Source organism: Aquarana catesbeiana, linkage group LG08, assembly GCF_042186555.1.
Source record: "Aquarana catesbeiana isolate 2022-GZ linkage group LG08, ASM4218655v1, whole genome shotgun sequence".
Taxonomy (NCBI): Eukaryota; Metazoa; Chordata; class Amphibia; order Anura; family Ranidae; genus Aquarana; species Aquarana catesbeiana.
Window position 1 is genome coordinate 104,591,116 of NC_133331.1, and position 22,023 is coordinate 104,613,138.

At 45.6% G+C, this 22,023-nt stretch overlaps 1 protein-coding gene across 2 annotated transcripts in view; it reads right to left on the reverse strand.

Annotated features, from left to right (window-relative positions):
* Positions 1 to 16,531, reverse strand: part of NRBF2 (nuclear receptor binding factor 2) — a 41,902-nt gene extending 25,371 nt beyond the window's left edge. The window contains exon 1 of one of the 2 annotated variants that reach the window (XM_073596254.1): positions 16,315 to 16,531. Coding sequence is in view for 1 of the 2 variants with exons in the window: in XM_073596253.1 (XP_073452354.1) it covers positions 16,315 to 16,344 (30 nt within the window). In the remaining variant the exon portion in view is untranslated. The remainder of the gene's footprint in view (positions 1 to 16,314) is intronic. The other variant, XM_073596253.1, reaches the window with a different exon arrangement.
* Between the last annotated feature and the right edge of the window lie 5,492 nt (positions 16,532 to 22,023).

Below are 22,023 nucleotides of genomic sequence, written 5' to 3' on the forward strand. Positions count from 1 at the left end.
CCATGTAAATGAACTGTAGTGCGTATCTGCAAAAAGCACCAAAAAAAAAACAAAAAAAAAAAACACATTAGATGTGAACCAGGTCTAAGACGTTTAGTAACATAATGGAGTTAAAAAAAAAAAAAAAAACTAAAATTAGCCCTTTATAGTACAAAAAAAAAAATCACTACTGTAAGGGGTTCATTTTTTTACTGTAGAACTGTGAAAGTAATATTTACAGTAGCAATTATTTTCTCTTTTTGTACTATAAAGGGCTCATTTTCACTTTTTAACCCTATTATGTTACTGGCCGATTAATAGACTATGAAAATAGTAAATCAATTAATTTCATAATTGATTAGTTGCTTCAGCCCTAAAAATATATATTTAAATTACTACTTGATCTAAGCTTGTTAAAAACTCACTAAGTGAACAGTCTTATGCCGCGTACACACGAGCGGACTTCTCGTCGGACTGAACTCCAAAGGACTTTTCAACGGAGTTCCGACAAAACAGACTTGCCTACACACGATCACACCAAAGCTTGATCGTTTTGAATGTGATGACGTACGACCGGACTAGAAAAAGGAAGTTCAATAGCCAGTAGCTGCCCTTGCGTCGTTTTCGGTCCGTCGGACTAGCATACAGACAAACGTTTTTTTCAATAGGAATCGAGTCCGTCGGAAAGATTTGAAACATGTTCTATTTCTAAGGTCCATCAGATTTTAACAGAAAAGGTCCGATGAAGCCCACACACAATTGGAGTGTCCGGATTCGTTCCGTCGGACCTTTTCTGCCGGAAAGTCCAGTCGTGTGTACGCGGCATAATAGTCTCTACCCCTTTATTAAATCAACCCTGTGGTTCTTGAACAGACAACAGAAAAGTGATTGCAAAAAACTAGTCTGTCTGGCTTTAGGACTTGGTGAATGTATAGCTATGATAAATCTCTGATTTCATCAGACATACAAGACTACCTGGTGCCTCCCCAGTTGTTAACATCATACTGCTGAATACAGGTAGTAACTAACATAAAGACATCGCAGCATTATAGTGTGGCTTTAGTCTAGCAGGCTTGTGAGTGCAAAAAAGCATGACACCAGGACAATATGACAGCAGCCCAGGGCATATATTAATGAATAACCTTACCTATCAGAAGCAAAACAAGTGAGGAACAGCATAGGAATGTACAGTGTTGAAAACATACACTATGTCACCATAGGCTGCTGGCTGGCTCAGAGGCTGCTGGGATGCACAGGTGCTAGCACTCACACAGCTTCCTGACTATAACCAGAAATGTTATCAATATTAATGACAGGCTGCACAATGTACAGCATAGAGATCACCCCGGTATGGAGGACATCAACCCTTTACTTGTAAAGCCAATCTGACAGCCGCTAGGAAAGGAAAACCTCTCTATGCAATTTCTGCCCAAGAGGTCAATCTGTTTAAGGTTTGTGATGACTGGGTAGGGTATAGGAAGCTAGTTTTCAATAACCAGCATTTTGATGTTGCACAGACCTGTAGCAATCATCACAAACCTTTCAGTGCGAACACATTTCTGATGACAGGTCTCTCTCCTGGAAGTGTATGCTAAAAGAGAGAAAAGGCTTCCGAGCAAACACTGTTTTTACTTGGCAGCCCTGTTAGCAATTACTTTACTCCCACTGGAGCTTTAAAGCTAAACGAATATGGTCCAAATAGAAAAGGCATGTGTATTTTACCTGAATCTTACTGATCTTTTGTTTATTTACTAAAGATCTGAGCAGTAATACAGCACTTTGCCTAGGTGCATAAAGATCGATCACTACTGCTCTCTCTTCTTAGCAGGGTGACTGGTCTGGTATCCGCCTCACTTTGGCTGTCTGCAGTGGGTGGGCCTGCTAGGTTCCACCCACAGTGATGATGTCGCCGCTACTTTTACAAGCGAATATCTGTGTTTGTAAAAGGTATATGGTGTACACAAAGTGAATTTAAAAAATTTCAGTCAAATAAACTGTTTTTGTACCCGGAGCTCAGCTTGAAGCATAATAAGAACCTTTACCAACTCAGAACACCAAACTGCAGGCAATACACACTAGGTAAGATATTTTTTTTTTGTGTTTATTACTAATATTTATATTAGTGTTTACTAATATTTTTATTAGTGTTAACCTGCTGAGAAGGAACACATCATACAATGGAAATCCCCTTCAAATGCTTGTCACAAACCTTTCCCTCCCAGATGTGTTACTTATAACATTGATATATAGGGTTTCTTATACTTACTGTGCCTAATGACTGTAACAGATCTTTCTGGCTCTAGCTGTGGCTGCTGGGGGAAGTGATAACTATAATAATCAGGAAATTAGATAGGACCACTCAACGTCTCTGTGATAATGGCCATATAGTTATAAATAAAAGGCTGAACATGCAGCTAGATGAGACCCTGGAAGGTTAGAGGAGCATAATAAATTCCACTTTACAACCACTTCCTTAAAGTGCTTGTAAACCCTTTACAACCACTTTTTACTACAGGCAAGTCTGTAATTAGGCCAATCAGCGCTGGAGCCGCGATACCCAGAAGTAACCCCCGGGAGCGTTGTCGGCCGCCGGAGCGGTGAATGAGGACCGCTGCGGCGGCTTCGATCTCAGGTAAGTAATTCATAATGAGCTAGTATGCTATGCATGCATACTAGCTCGTTATGCCTTTGTCTTAGGATTTTTTTTTAGTGTTTACATCCACTTTAATGGATAGACCCTGCAAGTCTCCTACCCTTCTGGCTGTAGTAATAGCTAGGAGGTGGGCTAATTTTAAAGTCAAAAACTTAAATGAAACTTCTTCTAAGGGTTCAAAGGGGTGTCAAGATAAAACCTCTAGTACCCTCGTTAGGTCCCAAGGCGGGAACCTATCTTTCATGACAGGGGTAGCCCTATCTCTCGCCACCAAACCTCTTTTAAAAGGTTCCTTCGCTATAGAAACAGAAAAAGCTGCCACTTGTACTCGAAAGGTGTTGACAGCCACACCCTTCTCTACTTCATCCTGATGAAATTCTAGGACTACAGGAACAGAGGTGGAAACAAGCTGTTTTCGTTTACACCAAAGTACAAAAGATTTTCCATATTTGAGTATATCTTCCCTGTTACTGGCATCCTGCTCAAGAGGAGAGGGTCCATCACGGTCTGAGCAAACCTTATACCTGAGGATCTGGTGCTCACTAACCAGGCTGTCAGGTGAAAAAACTCCGGTCTGGGGTATAGCGCTGAACCCTTAGAGAGAAGGTCCAGAAGCTTCCAGAGAGGCACTACTGACAGCGCCTTCAAGGTCGCAAACCAAGCCCTCCTCAGCAACCACAGGGCCACTAAGAGGAATAGGCCCGGGGACTGGTTGAGTTTCTAAATGACTCGCGGAATCAGTGCCAGAGGGAGAAAGGCGTAAGCCAACTGGAAGTTCCAGCTCTATGCTAGGGCATCCAGGCCCTCTGACTCTCTTTCCTGACAGATAGAGAAAAATGTCTTTACCTTTCTGTTCTTTTGGATTGGCAAAAAGGATCTATCTCTGGGCAGCTGAAATTCTGAACTAGCACCCGAAATATTATCGGGTTCAGTTTCCAGTGCCTGACCAGTTGGCGGCTGAGGAAGTCTGCTTCCTGGTTGTCCGACACTCTTCCTGTCCCCTTAAACATGGCTGCAGTCCCCTATCCCCAGAGGTGAGAGCATGGGGGTATACCAGGGACAACTAAGGGCTAGCCTAGTGTCACCCCCCAAAATAGGTAAAAGGCACTTACCCAGCCCCAACTTGCTCTTGCCTGCAGCCACCTGTGCTGTCTTTCCATCCTCCTTTTCCATGAGGAGGGTCATGGCAGACTTTCAGCTCCCTGCAGCTCGCTTAGTCCTGGTGCAAACAGGAAAGCTTCCGCCTCCACAGCCACCCGGGTCTGGTGTCTTCTTCACGCTTTAAACCCACTTCCTGGGTCACACTGGGCACGCTCCACCCTCTTCCAGCCCTGACCGGAAGCTCCGGCTCAGAGCGAGGCTTGGAGCGTGCAAGGTCCACCCCTTGGTGTCTTTACAGAGAAATGATACCCTCTGAACACAGGGGAAGACAGGAGGAGACCCAAGCTGCTGAGAGGCGTGCAATGGCGGGGGATTCGGCTACACCCAAACCGCCTGCACAATGTCGTGGAAGCAACCTGTGAGAAGCTCCGAGGCACCAGCATTCCTAACTCTGTCTTCTGGTCATAGAAAAAAAACAAAACAAACACACACACTCGCTGTGGGAGAAACACAATCAATACTGGAGGACAAGGGGTAAGGTGGGGCCTTTTAAACAGCTGGAAACCGATTGTTTTTCCTGTAGGGAGAAGCCTATCATCTCTCACGCGTTGCCATCCTGGAAGGTGAGATGAGAAAACAGCGTTATGAACTCATAACGTTATGAACTCACCTAAGCTGCATTTTTTAAAATCAGTTTAGACACGTTTAGCAGTGTTTGGGTGTTTATTTCATTGGCCAGAATTTTTAATTTATTCTGGCCATTAAAATAAACTCTGAAGTACTAAACGTGGGATTTTGCTGTGTTTTGAGTTTTTTCTGCCTGCTTCTAAACTCTGGTAAAAGCCCATGTGTGGCATGGGCACATAGGCTTTTATTGAATGGAGTTCAGGGGCTTTAAAAATAAAATACACACCAAAAGCTCCTAAACGCAAGTTAAGAGCAGCAGTGTGTGTGAGGCCCACATTAGATAGCAAAGGGCATTAACCACATGCCGACCAGGCCATAGCTGAGAGACGGCTACAGCGCGGTCGGCTTATTCTGGGAGGGCGTCCATGGACGTCCTCAAAGAATCGTGCTCCCGTGTGACAGCAGCCCTTTACCACGTGATTGCTCCGTCCAATGACGGAGCGATCACCTGTCAACAAACCGGAGCTTGTCCGGTGCAGCTCATCTCCTCGCACCGATCAGTACAGTTTGCGAGGAGAGGAGGGAGCCGGGTGCAGCAGCGCTGTGGGCTGTCTCTGGAGTGCCCACAGTGCTGATCTGTGCCCATCCATTTATTCCTGGCTCATCCATGCCTCACGTGTCCCCATACATGCTCATCCATGCCTCACGTGTCCCTATCCATGCTCCATCCATGCTCAATCCGTGCCCCATGCCTGGCTCATCCATGCTCCATCCATCTGTGCTCATCCATGCTCCATCCATCTGTGCTCATCCATGCTCCATCCATCTGTGCTCATCCATGCTCCATCCATGCTCATCCTTGCCACATCAGTGCTCATCAGTGCCCATCAGTGTCTCACAAAAAATACAACTTCAAAAAACTCACAATGCCTCTTACTCAATACCTTGGATTGTCTACTTTCCAAAAAGGGGTCATTTGGGGGGGAGGGGGGTATTTGTACTTTCCTGGCTTGTTAGTGTCTCAAGAAATGAGACAGGCCATCAGTTTATCAGGTGTGATAAATTTTCAGTGATTGGCACCATAGCTTGTAGACTATAAAACTCTCAAACTGACCAAATAATATACACTGAATTGGGTTATTTTTACCAAAGATATGTAGCAGTATAAATTTTGACCAAAATTTATGAAGAAAAATGACTAATTTGCAAAATGTTATAACCGAAAGAAAAATTCTTTTCTTTTTTACAAATTTTTCGGTCTTTTTTCATTTATAGCGCAAAAAATAAAAAGCCCAGCGGCGATCAAATACCACCAAAAGAAAGCTCTGTTTGTGTGAAAAAAAGGACAAACAATTCATATGGGTAGCATGTTGCCTGACTGAGTAATTGTCATTCAAAATGTGTGAGCACTGAAAGCTGAAAATTGGTCTGGTTAGGAAGGGTGTTTAAGTGCCCAGTGGTCAAGTGGTTAATACCACTTTGCCCTTGTGCAAGGCCAAAAAAAATTTCTTTCAGAATAAAGCCACCAGCTCAGACACAGAAAATACAATCTTGTGGAAGTGTAGAGAAGATTTTCTCTGGTTCAAATGAGACGTTCTGAAGGACAAGGCCCCCTAACCTGATGGAGGAGGGGGAGACGGATCTATCACAATTTGGATTAGCAGCAAGAATGGGAAGTGTTATCATAATGGGGGATTTTAATTATCCAGACACAGACTGGGTGGAGGGAACCACACATTTGTCTTAACCCTCATACACACGATCAGACTTTGTACAAACTTTCCCAAGGATTTTTGTACAAAGGGCATTGTAAACTAATTAAGCATACACACGGTAGGACTTTTTTCGGCTACAAACACGAATGTAGTGACGTTTCAACGTACTGACGACACTTCAAAAAGAGGATGTTCAATTATCCGGCGCCACCCTTTGGTCAACCTCTGTATTGTTGACTGATCTTTTGCATTGGTTCTGAGCATGCGTGTTTGTAGTTTGTACAAAAGTCCAATGGTTTTGTGTACACACGATCGGACTTTGCTCCATCGGACTTTTGTTGCCGGAAAGTTTGTCTGTTCGCACAGCCAACAAAAGTCAGATGAAAACCAAAAAAGTTTGTCTGATGGAGCATACACACGGTCGGATGTTGCCTTAAAACAGCTAATTTGCATGTTTGTTGTCAAAAAGTCCGATTGTGTGTACGGGCCTTAAGGCTCGCCAGTTCCTAAATGTCCTGCAGGACAATTTCATGTTTCAGATGGTAGACGCACCTACTAGAAATAAAGCATTACTGGATCTACTAATTACCAACAATACAGACCTGATCACGAGTGTTGAAATACGGGGCAATTTAGGAAACAGCAATCACAGGTCAACTGGCTTTAGTATAAATCACACTAATAGGAAACATAAGTGGAATACAAAGACACTGGATTTCAAAAGGGCCAACTTCCCTAAACTATGAACCTCGCTAGAAGGCATAAATTAGGATAAAATCTTAGGAACAAAGAACACGGAGGAGAGATGGGTTTGCTTTAAGAGCATATTTAATAAAGGCATTAGCCAATGCATCCCAATTGGGTAATACATTTAGAAGAGCTAATAAAAGTTCTGGGTGGCTTAACTCCAATGTAAAAATGCATATAAAAGCAAAGGAGTAGGCCTTCAAAAATATACAAGGTTGAGGGATCATCAACAGCATTCAGACTTTATAAAGAACGCAACAAGAAATGTAAGGGTGCAATTAGGGCGGCTAAGATAGAACACGAAAGACACTTAGCGGAGGAAAGCAAAAATATCAAGAAATTCTTTAAGTATGTAAACAGTAAAAAAAAAAAAAAAAAAAAAAAAAAAAGGGAGGACGGACCATATTGGCCCAAAAAAAATGAGGAAGGACATCTGGTTATAAAGGATGGGGAGATGGTGAAGGTATTGAATGTATTCTTCTTCTCAGTCTTCACGAGGGAATCGGGGGGGGCTTCAGTAACCAAAACTGCAGTGTTGATCCTCATGACACATCACAGGAAGCACCTCCATGTTTAACAGAGGACAGAATTAAAATTAGACTTGGGAAACTTAACATTAATAAATCACCGGGACCAGATGGCTTGCACCCGAGGGTACTTGGGGAATTCAGTCAAGTAATTGTCAGACCATTGTTCCTAATTTTTACTGACAGTCTACTGACTGGAATGGTACCAGCTGATCTGAGAAAAGCCAATGTAGCACCAATATTTAAAAAGGCCCAAAATACATCCCTGGAAATTACAGACCAGTAAGCCTAACATCAATAGTATGCAAGCTCTTGGAGGGGATGATGAGGGACTATATACAAGATTTTAGTAATGAGAACGGTATCATTAGCAGTAATCAGCATGGATTCATGAACAATCGTCCTTATCAAACCAATCTATTAACCTTCTATGAGGAGGCGAGTTGCCATCTAGATAAAGGAAGGCCCGTAGACATGGTGTATCTGGATTTTGCAAAAGCATTTCCCCATAAGCGCTTGCTGTATTGGATTGAAAACTGGCTACAAGGCCGAGTTCAGAGGGTGGTGATAAAGGGGGAGTACTTGGAATGGTCAGGGGTGGGTAGTGGGGTCCCCCAGGGTTCTGTGCTGGGACCAATCCTATTTTATTTGTTCATAAATGACCTGGAGGATGGGGTAAACAGCTCAATCTCTGTATTTGTGGACGATACTAAGCTAAGCAAGGCAATAGCTTCTCTGCAGGATGTGGAAACCTTGCAAAAAGATCTGAACAAATGAATGGGGTGGGCAATTACATGACAAATGAGGTTTAATGTAGAAAACGTAAAAAAAATTCATTTGGGTGGCAAAAATATGAATGCAATCTATACACTGGGGGGAGAACCTCTGGGGGAATCTAGGCTCGAAAAGGACCTGGGGGTCCTAGTAGATGATGGCTCAGCAATGGCATGCAATGCCAAGCTGCTGCTATCAAAGCAAACAGAATATTGGCATGCACTAAAAAGGGGATCAACTCCAGAGATAAAATGATAATTCTCTCGCTCTACAAGACTCTGGTCCGGCCGCACCTGGAGTATGCTGTCCAGTTCTGGGCACCAGTCCTCAGGAAGGGTGTACTGGAAATGGAGCGAGTACAAAGAAGGGCAACAAAGCTAATAAGGGGGCTGGAGGATATTAGTTATTAGGAAAGGTTGCGAGTACTGAACTTATTCTCTCTGGAGAAGAGACACTTGAGAGAGGATAGGATTTCAATTTACAAATATTGTACTGGTGACCCCACAATAGGGATAAAAAAATTTCGCGGAAGGGAGTTTAATAAGACACATGGCCACTCATTAAAATTAGAAGAAAAGAGGTTTAACCTTAAACTATGTAGAGGGTTCTTTACTGTAAGAGCAGCAAGGATGTGGAATTCCCTTCCACAGGTGGTGATATCAGCGGGAGCATCGATAGTTTCAAAAAACGATTAGATAAGCACCTGAGCGACCACAACATAAAGGTATATACAATGTAATACTGACATATAATCACACACATTAGGTTGGATTTGATGGACTTGTGTCTTTTTTCAACCTCACCCACTATGTAACAAGATTCATATTCCTCCAGAGTCACAGGGAATTGGACTAGGGGCACCACCCCTGCACAAAGGTATTATTAAAAGAATAGGAAGCCAACAGTTTCTGAAACAGAATAGAAAGGGAAGAGATTTGGCCAATGACTAAGAGCCAAGTGTTGGTTCACCCCAACTGCAAAAAAAAGAGAGGATCTGTCCCACGGAGGTGGAAGGCCCTTAAATACACACCAATTCAAATACACCTTCCAGGTCATATGACAGAAAGTGCGCTTCCAAGCCCTGAGCATCAGAGAAATCACAAATTTAGATTTCCGTGTCTCTTAGAACCTGGGCTTCAATAGTCATGCTTTTAAAATCAGAAACTCAAAAAGGGTGATCAAGGAATCTTTTGGACAGAAGATTTAGACAGTGTTGCAGAGCTCACAGCCTTACCAGTTCAACGTACCACATCCACCTGGGCCAATCATGAGCAATGAGAATCACTTGAATACCCCCAAACTTGATCTATGGGCAGCAGAGAAAAACATTTCAGGGAGGTTTTCACTGAGCCACTAGAGCACCTATTGCTTCTGCCAGCCATTCCCTAGACTTGAATACAAACCTGATCACATGCCTGACGAAGGGGCCCTGCGCAGCTCCGAAACGTTACACTTATCTCTGATGTGATCTCTCTAAATAAAAGTAACCTTTGCATGGAAGTGTTGATCCATGGTGTGCTGGCGAATATGTTCACTTGCTTTATGTTTCCAGGACCCAACTGGTAATCGCTACAGCACCCACTATTAAGAGCCATACTTTCCAGGAACGTGTGCGATAGGAATTTTGACCAGATTGAATACAAACCTGTCCAATCTTTTGTTCAACCTGGAGGCCAGGCGGTCCACATTCAACATCCCCCACTTGCAATACAGGTCCAGGAACATCTCTGGGTGCAGAGAACACTCTCCTGGGCCCAGACACTAACAGCCAAGGTAATCCACCCTCCAACTGTCTATGGCAGAAACAAACAGCTGTCAAGGCTGGAACTCAAAGTTCTGCACAGGACAGGATCGGCTCTACCTCTGTTACTGCAGAGAGACTTCTTGTTCATTGCTGTTGACTGATGTAAACCCCCTGCTGTGATATTTTGCCACTAGATCCAAATACCGGATGGCCCTCCAACAGATAGGTCAAATGCTAAAGAGACAGAATGCCTGAAGCTCTAAGAAGTTGATTGGCTGAAAATATTCCTAACAAAAAAAAAAAAAAAGAGAGAACTAATGCAGCCACCACATCTAAGGATTGTTAACTAAAAAATATTGCATTTTTGTCTTTGGGTTTATAGTTATCCTTTAAAGATAAAAGAATTTCCCTCCATGCTGAAAGATTTCAATGACCACTGCTACATATGTACTTTCATTAGAAAAATAAAAATAACTTTGTTGTTAACGAAGCACAAACCTCATCTGCTCATGAGTCAGCAAATCCAAATCTCAGTGCTGCCTGGAAAAACACGTAGACAGTCTGTCTGGCCTTTAAGGTATATTTTTATCTGTGCACTGGGCCAATGGCTACAGCTATTTCCTAGAAAGCAACTATCTAAAAGGTGAACTCTGCTTCATTAGCTATAACATGTACTGAAGAACTATGATCAAATCATTCAAATGCTGCTGGCTCTTCATAAACAGAAGTGTTCCTAAAGCTCATGTATTGACCTTGGCAATTGGGTTCTTTTTCCAACCTGCACTAGAAAGAGGACAATAGAGAGTGACTATAAAGAATGACAGAACCTTTTAGACATAAGAGCTAGTTATACGAGATCACAGCACATGCTGGTAGAAGCAAATGACATCCTAGCACTTGCATATAAATATCTTCCCTGCCTCTTCCAGGTAGGAGGACCCTCCCAACACAAATGAAGGCTGAAAAGTTCATGTAGACCAGCAAAGCGGTCCATGTTCATTTCAACATTATGAGGCTAAAGCTTAGCCTTATTTTTATACTTGAAATGCTTGGAAAGCCTCAGACAACTGTGATACAAGACCTAAGAGCACAGCAAGGATAGCTGTAGATCTCTGAACTGAGGGTGCAAAAGGTAATTAACATGCTTCATTCACCGCCATTGAATCCAAAAGGTGGTACTCTAATGTTTGTGAACGTGTGATCCCCAACCCCACCAAAAAAAGCAACCACTTCCAAGGCCTTTCTATTGCCTAGTGGGGAAGACCAGAACAGTGACCAATGGCAAGGTGGAATAGACCATTCACACCGTTTGTGGTAATCAGTAGAAATTCATTATGAATAGCACCTGATGACAGACATGTATTTCATCGCAATGTATGGCAACACACTGATGTACGTTGCACAGCTGCTGCATGGAGTGCCATTTATAATGACAAAACCGCAACACAACAATGCACTCAATGTGTTTTGCTGTGCGGTACTAGAAAGGGATGGTAAGATTGGGCCCTTAAGCTGATGCCAGATCACTTATCTTTTCCTACGTAGTCGCTTCATCACTGAACAGATCAGAGAGGTGTCCCTAGCTGGCCTAAGTTTATGGATCACCATATTTCATACAATGTGTTTGTACAATCTTGTTTCGATCTACTATCAACTATGTAGCACAATGGCCTGATTTAATACTAATTGAATGGACTGTTTAGGTCTCCATATTGCATAGTGTTGGTAGTTCTAAAGGAGATTGAACAATTAGATCATAGAGTGTATGACCAGCTTAAAGCCTATGTTTGCCCTCCTTCAATGGAGAGGCCTCGGTTTCCTTGTGCTGCTGTCTCTGTCTTCCAATTCTGATCCTGCAACCCCCCCCCCCCCCCCCACTGTAATCTTTCTGTGTGTGTGTGTGTGTGTGTGTGTGTGTGTGTGTGTGTGTGTGTGTGTGTGTGTGTGTGTGTGTGTGTGTGTGTGTGTGTGTGTGTGTGTGTGTGTGTGTGTGTGTGTGTGTGTGTGTGTGTGTGGTGGGGGTAAGTTAATGGTGCTGAGACAGCACTCATCAAAATTGCCCAACCTTTCCACCCCCTCCTCCATAAATAAAATGTAAACAAGGAATGGGAGGGGTGAACCTTTCCTGTGATGCTGGGGGCAGGTGCACAATGCACAGAGCATTCCAGATCCTGATCTTAAAGCCCCATACACACTATTAGATTTTCTGCAGATTTGTGTCTTCAGATTTACCAAAACCATGTAGTGCAAGGACCTGCCCGATTGCATACAAATTGAAGCTCTTAAGGTTTGACCTCATATTATATGGTTTAGGTAAATCTGAAGACAAAAATCTGCAGAAAATCTAATAGTGTGTATGGGGTCTTAGGCCTCGTTCACATTGGGTGTACTACAGCGTATGCCTGTGTGAGGGCCGTGTCCTGCACGGGGATATATGGGTGTTCTGTACATACCCATGCAGACAGTCCCATTGATGTCAATTGGGATGCCACAGCTGCATGGACACAGCTGTAGATATCAATTTGATATCTGCGTAGGTATGAGTGACCCCAAACAGACAATGTGAGTTCAAGGACACACACCTGCACAGATGGCAAACTGGGAGCAGCAGCTGTGTCCCAATTGATATCAATAGGACTACCTGCACAGAACACCTGTGCATCTCAGTGCGGATAAATACGGCCCTCACATGACCAGATGGTCACCAGTCATCTCTATGACCGTCAGAGGCCTGGGCGCAACGTTATGACGTCACGCCTGGGTTCCCGGAAGTAAACAAAGCCGCGATCGCGGCTGTCAGCATGAGATCGGTGAACTTTTTTTCTCGATCTCATGCTTTCTAGCCTGGAGAGATGTGGGGTCTTATTGACCCCACATCTCTTCATAAAGAGGACCTGTCATGATCGATTCCTATTACAAGGGATGTTTACATTCCTTGTAATAGGAATAAAAAGTGATCAAAAAAAAAAAATAGTGTAAAAATAAAAAAAAATAAAAAATCAAGTAAAATAATTTAAAAAAAAATAATAAAAAAAAAAAAAAAAATTTAAAAACGTCCCTGTCCCCGGTAGCTCGCGTTCAGAAGCGAACGCACACGCAAGTCTCACCCACATATGTAAACGCCATTCAAACCACACATGTGAGGTATCTCCACGTGTGTCAGAGCATGTGCAACAATTCTAGCACTAGACCTCCTCTGTCACTCTAAACTGGTAACCTGTAAAAATTTTCAAAGCGTCACCTATGGAGATTTTTAAGTACTGAAGTTTGGCGCCATTCCATGAGTGTGCGCAATTTTAAAGCGTGACATGTTAGGTATCCATTTACTCAGCATAACATCATCTTTCACATTATACAAAAAAATTGGGCTAACTTTATTGTTTTCTTATTTTTTAATTCATGAAACCGTTTTTTTTTTCAAAAAAAAGGCGTTTGAAAAATTATTGCGCAAATACCGTGCAAGATAAAAAGTTGCAATGACCGCCATTTTATTCCCTAGGGTGTCTGTTAAAAAAAACATATATAACGTTTGAGGGTTCTGAGTAATTTTCTAGCAAAAAAAAAAAGAGATGATTTTTACATGTAGGAGAGAAGTGATAGAATAGGCCTGGTATTGAAGTGGTTAAATGACAATTGCGCGGTCATGCTACACTAGGGGTGCAACGGATCAAAAACTCACGGTTCGGAGCGTTCCTCGGATCAGGGGTCACGGTTCGGATCATTTTCGGATCAACAAAAAAAATCTCCCCCACTGTAATAATATATTAGCAGGGTATTGCAGGGAATTGGCAAAGTATGGCAGGGTATTGGCAATACGGTATTGCAGAGTATCGGCAGGGCATTGCAGAGTAATGGCACTGCTGCCATCTGATCTCTCCCCTCCACTGTACAGATCAGTACACAGAGGGGAGAGAGGAACCGGCGTCATGACATGACGCCGGTTTGTTTACAAGTGATCGCTCCGTCATTTGATGGAGCGGTCACGTGGTAAACGGCCGCTGGATGTGCCAAGGTGGCCACCGCTCCGGGGCTAGGCCGAAGCCGCGACCTTTCCTAAGGCTGAGGCGGCGGCGCACTCCGCGGATCGCATGTGTGCCGATCCGAACAGGCTGAACCGTTCGGATCACGGATCGGTGATGATCCGTTGCACCCCAATGCTACACTGTACCCAAACAAAATTTTTCGTTTGGTGGTATTTGATCACCTCTGAGGTTTTTATTTTTTGCTAAAAAAAAAAAAAAAAAAAGTTTTTGTTTCTGTTAAAGAATTTGGCAAAAAAGTATGTTTTCACCTTCATTGATAGGCACTTATGAGGCTGCACTGACAGGCACTGAGAAGGCGGCACCAATGAGATGGCACTGACAATGGGCACTGATAGGCGACACTGATGGGTACTTATGGGTGGCACTGATGGGTAATTATGGGTGGCACTAGCAGGCATTTTTAATGGCCACTGATTGGCAGCTGCCTGGTGGTCTAGGGTGGCATACCTGGTGATCCTGGGCAGGCAACCGCAGGGGGGGGGCTGCACTGATAAACAATCAGCACAGACCCCCCCCCCCTCCCCTGTGAGCAGAGCCGCCAATCGGCTCTCCTCTACTTGCGTCATTCAGATGCGAGTGAGGAAAAGACGATAAACGGCTCTTCCTGTTTACATTGTAATCAGCTGTGATTGGACACGGCTGATCACGTGGTAAAGAGCCTCCGTCAGAGGCTCTTTACAGAGATCGGTGATGCCCCCTGATCGCGGTGCTGCACACCCCCTAGGGCACACAAGCGCGGCTTATCCTGCTGGATGCCATAACGTCCAGTCAGGATAACTGAACCGCTGCCCGGCATTTTGCTATAGGCTGGGCGGGAAGTGGTTAATCAGCCTCAGAACCTGTCTAATGAATATGTGTTTGGGTTTAAAGGGATGAGGTGGCAACCCTAGGGAAACCTTTCAGTTTTTTTTCTATCAGACCCCAGTGAACTATGGCCAGCTTTAGCCTGAAAACTCATCTCTTTAGAGAGGCCTACCCTCCCCCCCACCTAACATCTGTACTTCTATTTTCTCCATCAGCCCATCCCCCACAGCTTTTACCTTTTGTATCTTCTCTGACCCCCCCCTCCCCCCTTAGATTGTAAGCTCCAACCAGCAGGGCCCTCTGATTCCTCCTCTATTAAACATTATTGTACTGTCTGCCCTTATGTGGTAAAGTGCAGTGTAAACTCTTAGTGCTATATAGACCCTGTATAATAATTATTAGAATAAGAAAACAAATCCATTATTAGATAAACGGGTTTAGTAAAGATATTCTAGTCTGTAAAAAGAAAGAGAAAAAAAAAAGGGGAAGAAGAAGGAGGGGGGGGGGAGGGGATGGATTAAGGTTTGCAAACCTCGCTACCAGTCCTTTGCTCTGCTGCAGATTTACAGCGGCCAAAAAGATCTCCAGCACCTGGAAGAACCACAGAGGAGGGGGGACCAGACGTCCGTCACTCCCCAGAAATGTGGGCTGCTTACCAGTTCACCACACACATTCCCATCTGATTGTACAACCTGCTGTCTGATTGGATCGTTTTGGTAAGAGATGATTGTACGGTCACATTGTACTGTCTATGGGGGCTCTTTTATTACTGAGCAAGTTTCCTCTGTTATGCACACAGGCTGGTCATTTCTTGTTATACACAGGTGGGGGGTATGTAACCCTTTCCTCCCCAGGCCGGTCATTTCTTGTTATACACAGGTGGGGGGTATGTAACCCTTTCCTCTCCAGGCTGATCATTTCTTGTTATACACAGGTGGGGGGTATGTAACCCTTTCCTCTCCAGGCTGGTCATTTCTTGTTATACACAGGTGGGGGGTATGTAACCCTTTCCTCTCCAGGCTGATCATTTCTTGTTATACACAGGTGGGGGGTATGTAACCCTTTCCTCTCCAGGCTGGTCATTTCTTGTTATACACAGGTGGGGGGTATGTAACCCTTTCCTCCCCAGGCCGGTCATTTCTTGTTATACACAGGTGGGGGGTATGTAACCCTTTCCTCTCCAGGCTGGTCATTTCTTGTTATACACAGGTGGGGGGTATGTAACCCTTTCCTCTCCAGGCTGATCATTTCTTGTTATACACAGGTGGGGGGTATGTAACCCTTTCCTCTCCAGGCCGGTCTTTTCTTGTTATACACAGGTGGGGGGTATGTAACCCTTTCCTCCCCAGGCCGGTCATTTCTTGTTATACACAGGTGGGGGGTATGTAACCCTTTCCTCATAGGTTGGGTATGTATGGATGGACTCTATGAGCAGACCCCCTACACTCAGCCCCCACCCTGCTCACCTTTGTGGCCCTCCAGGGCACCGTATCTCCCCCCTCCTCTCCCTAGGAGCCCAGCCTGCCCGGCTCCCCCTCCCCCCCGGCCAGGACTGCCAGCTGTCAGGGACATCCGGGAAGGGTGAACACGGGACACTCACCAGATTCAGAGGACTCTCCATCACTTCCATAGAGCCCGCTAGAAATGAGAGTGCCGGCTCATCGGTCCTGCGTGTCCCCGCGGCTCTCGGGGGAAATCTCGGGCTCTGATCCCGGCTCTGTCAACACTGACACCAACCTCCACTGCAGCAGCATCAACAACAACTTCCGCCTCAGGCCCCGCCCCGGCCTGTCGTCACACTCTGCGGGGCCGGAACGCCGGTGACACCTGAAAGGGGCGGCGTTACATGCTGATTGGTTGTTATAGATACAGTAGCGGCGTCCTGAGCTGGAAGCGGTTGCTGGCCGCTAGACGGCGCTGTGATGTAGAAGTGATGTAAAGGACAGCCACACTTTGTGAATGAAACCCTGGGCATTGCTCACCACACTGGACTCATTCACTCATATAGGGAAAGTGTCGCTGGTATTTAAGGCCTTTGTGCACACAGGACGTTTTTTTTTCCTCCCCATGACAAAATGTGTGTTTTCTGGCTGCGTTTGGGGCGCCATTAACAATTGGCAGCACCAGAAGTGTAATTAGAGTTTTAGTATGTGTTTTGCATGTTTTATGAACGCAGGCAGAAACACGCATTTCCGGACAGCGGAGGTGCGAACCGGAGCTTAACCACTTGTCTGCCGGGCACCTTCACCCCCTTCCTGCCCAGGCCAGATTTCAGCACTGTCGCACTTTGAATAATTGCGCGGTCATTCTACCCAAATGACATTTTTATCATTTTTTTGGAGACAGAGCTTTCTTTTGGTGGTGTTTAACCACTTCAGCCCTGGAAGGTTTTACCCCCTTAATGACCAGGCCATTTTTTGCAATACAGCACTGCGTCGCTTTGACAATTGCGCGGTCGTGCGACATTGTACCCAAACAAAATTGACGTCCTTTTTTCCCCACAAAAGAGCTTTCTTTTGGTGGTATTTGATCACCTCTGCAATTTTTATTTTTTGCGCTATAAACAAAAAAAATAATTTTGAAAAAAAAACAGTATTTTTTACTTTCTGCTATAATACATATCTAATAAAAAATATAAAAGAAATGTATTCATCAGTTTAAGCCAATATATATTCTTCTACACATTTTTGGTAAACAGAAAATTGCAATAAGCGTATATTGATTGGTTTTGTGCAAAAGTTATCGCGTCTACAAACTATGGGAAAGACTTATGGACTTTTTTTTTTTTTTCTATGTTTTTACTGCAATTTTTTTGTGGGACTGCAACATTGTGGCAGACAAATCTGACCTTAAGTGACACTTTTTGGGGACCAGTGATATTATTATATTGATCAGTGCTTAAAAAATGCACTGATCAATGTATAAATGACACTGGCAGGGAAGGGTTTAACACTAGGGGGCGATCAAGGGGTTAACTGTGTTCCCTAGGTGTGTTCTAACTGTGTGGGGACTGGGCTCACTGGGACATCATAGAGATCGCTGTTCCCGATCACTGGGAACACCAGATCTCCATGATGTCTCCTGCCAGAACGCATAGTTGCCAACAGTCCGGATTTTCCCGGGACAATCCCGATTTTGGGACCCTTGTCCCGATTGGAGAGTGTCCCGAATCGGGACTTTCCATAAGGAAAATCGGGAATGTTGTTTTTTTTGTTTTTTTGGAGCAGCGGGCTCCAGCAAAATGGTGGCCGGCGCCGCCGCTCTCTCTTCCTCTAGTGTTCAGTGGAGAGGGGAAGGGGGCTCGATCCGTGCAGCCAATGAAGCGCCTTCTTTAGCTGCACGGCCCCTCCCCTCTCCACTGAAGCGAGCAGAAGACACGGCGTCGTCGCCGTGTCTTGCTGAAAGCTCCCAGCCCCGTACTGCGCAAGCGCTGCGCCTGCGCAGTACAGGGGGTCCTCCATTGCCGAGTGGAAGTTTCTCGGCAGAACACCGGCCGCTCCTGCACTGAGCGGGGGCCGGGCTGCACTAACAGGGGGGGGCTGCACTAACTGAGGGGGGCTGCACTAACTGAGGGGGGCTGCACGAACTGAGGGGGGGCTGCACTAACTGAGGGGGGGCTGCACTAATAGAGGGGGGCTGCACTGAGGGGGGTCTGCACTAATAGAGGGGGGCTGCACTGAGGGGGGGTCTGCACTAATAGAGGGGGGCTGCACTGAGGGGGGCTGCACTAATAGAGGGGGGCTGCAATAATAGAGGGGGGGCTGCACTGAGGGGGGGTCTGCACTGATGGAGGGGGTCTGCACTGAGGGGGTCTATACAGACTCTGGCGGGGGCACCTGATGCAAGGACAGACTCTGGCGGGGGCACCTGATGCAAGGACAGACTCTGCTGGTGGCACCTGATGCAAGGACAGACTCTGCCGGGGGCACCTGATGCAAGGACAGACTCTGCTGGTGGCAGGCGACGTGGCTAGTGACACGCTCAGGGATCCCACTGATTCGGCATTATGGTGAGTTGAATGATTTCATTTTATATTACAATGTAGTAATAGAAATAATGCGCTTCAATCATCCTGACACCATAACAACCATGGTGCCGGGATGATTGAAGCGTTAACACCAGGCGTTTGGAGTATCTTTATCTGCTGATTGTTAAACTTTTTAGAATACACATATTTCTACTGTGTAGGATCTGGGGCTGCTGTCCCGTCATTTCCCTCTCCCCCTTTCCTTCTCCCCCTTTCCCTCTCCATCCCTCATTCATCTCAGACTTTAACCACACCCTCTTGAGCCACGCCCATTTAAGCCACGTCCACTTTCACGTAAGTCACGCCCACTTTCACATAAGCCACGCCCACTTTTCACGTAAGCCATGCCCATTTTTCGCCGCCGCATGCTTCGCGCGCCACACTTATTACATTTTCTAAGCCACGCCTACAAACGAATGCCCCGCCTCTAATTATTGTACGGCTCCGCCTACAGCTAAAAAAGTGTCCCACATATTTTTTTTTCAATGTTGGCAACTATGCAGAACGGGGATCCGCCTTGTTTACACAGGCAGATCCCTGTTCTGTATCTGTGTACCATGATCACCCACAGTGTCAAGTGCACGGACCGCCATACGGGTAGAGCGGTTTGTGCAATAGAGCCAGCCTGCCGCTGTATATATACAGTGGCTGGTCAGCAAGTGATTAATCACCACCACTCACATACTGTCTGCCTAAGGAGAGGATTGCTCCACTTGTCTGCCCCCCCCCCCCCCCCCGCTGCCACATTTAGCACCTTTGGGGGGAGCAAGTACCTAGTTTTGACAGTTACCCACTCCCACTTCCAGCTGAGTTCATTCCATTCCATTCAAAGAGCGCAAAGCGCTTCGTGATGGCAACCCTACGGCAGTACCTGATAGCAGGTTCAAAAATCGTCTCGGGTAAGGACACCGCTGGATTCCTAGAGATGTAAGTGTCCTAACATTAAAAGTCAGCAGCTACAGTATTTGTTTATTTTTTTTTTCTGAAGGAGCCTGGGGCTCCTATTTAGGCCTCTTTCACACGAGTGCCTCCGTGTAGGGGATTCCGCTTGCTCAGCGGGGGATCGTTCCACTGATCCCCGCTAAGCAGGCAGATGACAGGTCCGCGTCTGCTTTGCTGTGCATGCATGACAAAGACACAATCCCGCTCTCCTCTATGAGGGAATCGGGTAGAAATGGACCAACTGTCTGTTTCCATCCGGTCCGCCAGATGGATGGAAAATAGGATCACCATCCATCTGGTTTTTGGCGGGCAGTACAGAATTGGATAACGACGGGTGTCAGCTGACATGTGTCCATAGGAGAGACTGGAGGGTCCGATCAGGTCCGCCTGAAAAACTGACAGGCGGACCTAATCGGACAGCCTGTGTGAAAGAGCCCTTAAGGTCATACATGGCTTTTTTTTTTGATCATCCAAACCAACGTATTCCTCCAGCCACACGATGGAGGTGAATGGGAGAATCCTCCCCACTGTGCTATTGTATTCTGACAGAGGAACTCCTGCTGGCAGAATACACTGGTCAGCACTGTAGCCCATTAGCTGCTTGCACTGATCGAAAGAAAATTTACAAACAACCCTGTTTGTCTCTGCTGAACCGGCCGAATTTCGATCCATCTATGGATGTTCCCATTAGAGAGAAGTCAAGTCAAAGTAATGATTAACTTCTCAGAATACAATAGCACAGCAGGGTGGATTTCCCCATCCACACAATCATGGTTCAAGGATCAAAAGGTTCCAGGATCAAAAAAGAAGAAGAAAACAAACAAAGTATCCATGTATGGCCAGCTTTTAAAAAAAATATATATATATAGTGACACTGCACTACTTTGGGGGGGGGGGGGTTACACTATGGTTGCTTGTTACAGTGATGATCACTGTAACAGTATTTGTTTAAACTGTTAAGGATGGCATTCATACATGACTCATTGTTTACTATTGTGATGCTGTGATTGGCCCACAGCTATCACATGGTACAGGGTTCTGTGATTGGCCCAGGTACCATGTGATCACTGGTGACCAACCACAGATCACACACATACTTGCCAACAGTCCCGATTTTCCCAGAACAATCCCGATTTTGGGATCCTCGTCCCGATTAAAATCCTGGGATTATGTTTTTGTCCCGGAAATTCGTGACAGTTTTTGGCAAAAAAAGGGCTTCACAAATATGGCTGCCGCCGCAAAGTCTGTTTCCTCATGTGTTCAGTAGAGAGGGGAGGGGCAGCCAATCAGCTTCTCTCTTCAGTGTACAAGTGGACAATTCTCTTGTACACTAAAGCCGTTTGGCTGCACGTATCAGAGACCCAACCCCTCTCCACTGAACACAAGGAAAAGATCAGCCGCCACCAACCCTCTGCCCCGTGTGTCCAAAGAGTGTGGACACTGATGTAAGGACTGGGCTCTGGCTGGGGACACTGATGTAAGGACTGGGCTCTGGCTGGGGACACTGATGTAAGGACTGGGCTCTGGCTGGGGACACTGATGTAAGGACTGGGCTCTGGCTGGGGACACTGATGTAAGGACTGGGCTCCGCTGGGGATATTGATGTAAGGAGGGGCTCTGCTGGGGGCACCTGATGTAATGAGGGTCTCTATGAGGGGGCACCTGATGTAAGGATGAACTCTGCTGGGGGCACCTGATGTAAGGATGGACTCTGCTGGGGGCACCTGATGTAAGGACGGACTCTGCTGGGGGCACCTGATGGCAAGCGACGTGGCAAGTGACACACTCAGGGCTCCCACTGATTCTGCAATATGGTGAGTTGAAAAATGTAATTTTATATTACAATGTAATAATAGAAATAATGCGCTTCAATCATCCTGACACCATAACAACCATGGTGCCGGTGTTCTGTCGGATAGTGCCCGATATCGACAAGTGCCCGGGACGAACGGTGCATGCGCAGCACAACAGCTGATTTTCCGATCAGCTGTTGTGACGGCGCCTGCACACAATAGCCGACAAAAGATATTTTTGTGTCAGATTGTGCCCCACCCTGGCGAGGCGTGTTCATGTTGGTGAGGGGCGGATTTGTACCTGATGGGGGAAGATTAGTAAATGATGGGCAGTGCTGCTAAACACATACTTTTTTGCTATTCTTCCTGGACGCTTGAGGGGCTTGTTTAGCCAACTGAAGGGCGGGTTTTTCTATCAGAAAAATATGTGTTTAGCAGCACTGCCCATCATTTAATAATCCGCCCCCATCATGTACAAATCCGCCCCTCACCGCCATGAACACGCCTCGGCAGCGTGGGGCACAATCTGACGCAAACATTTCTTCGG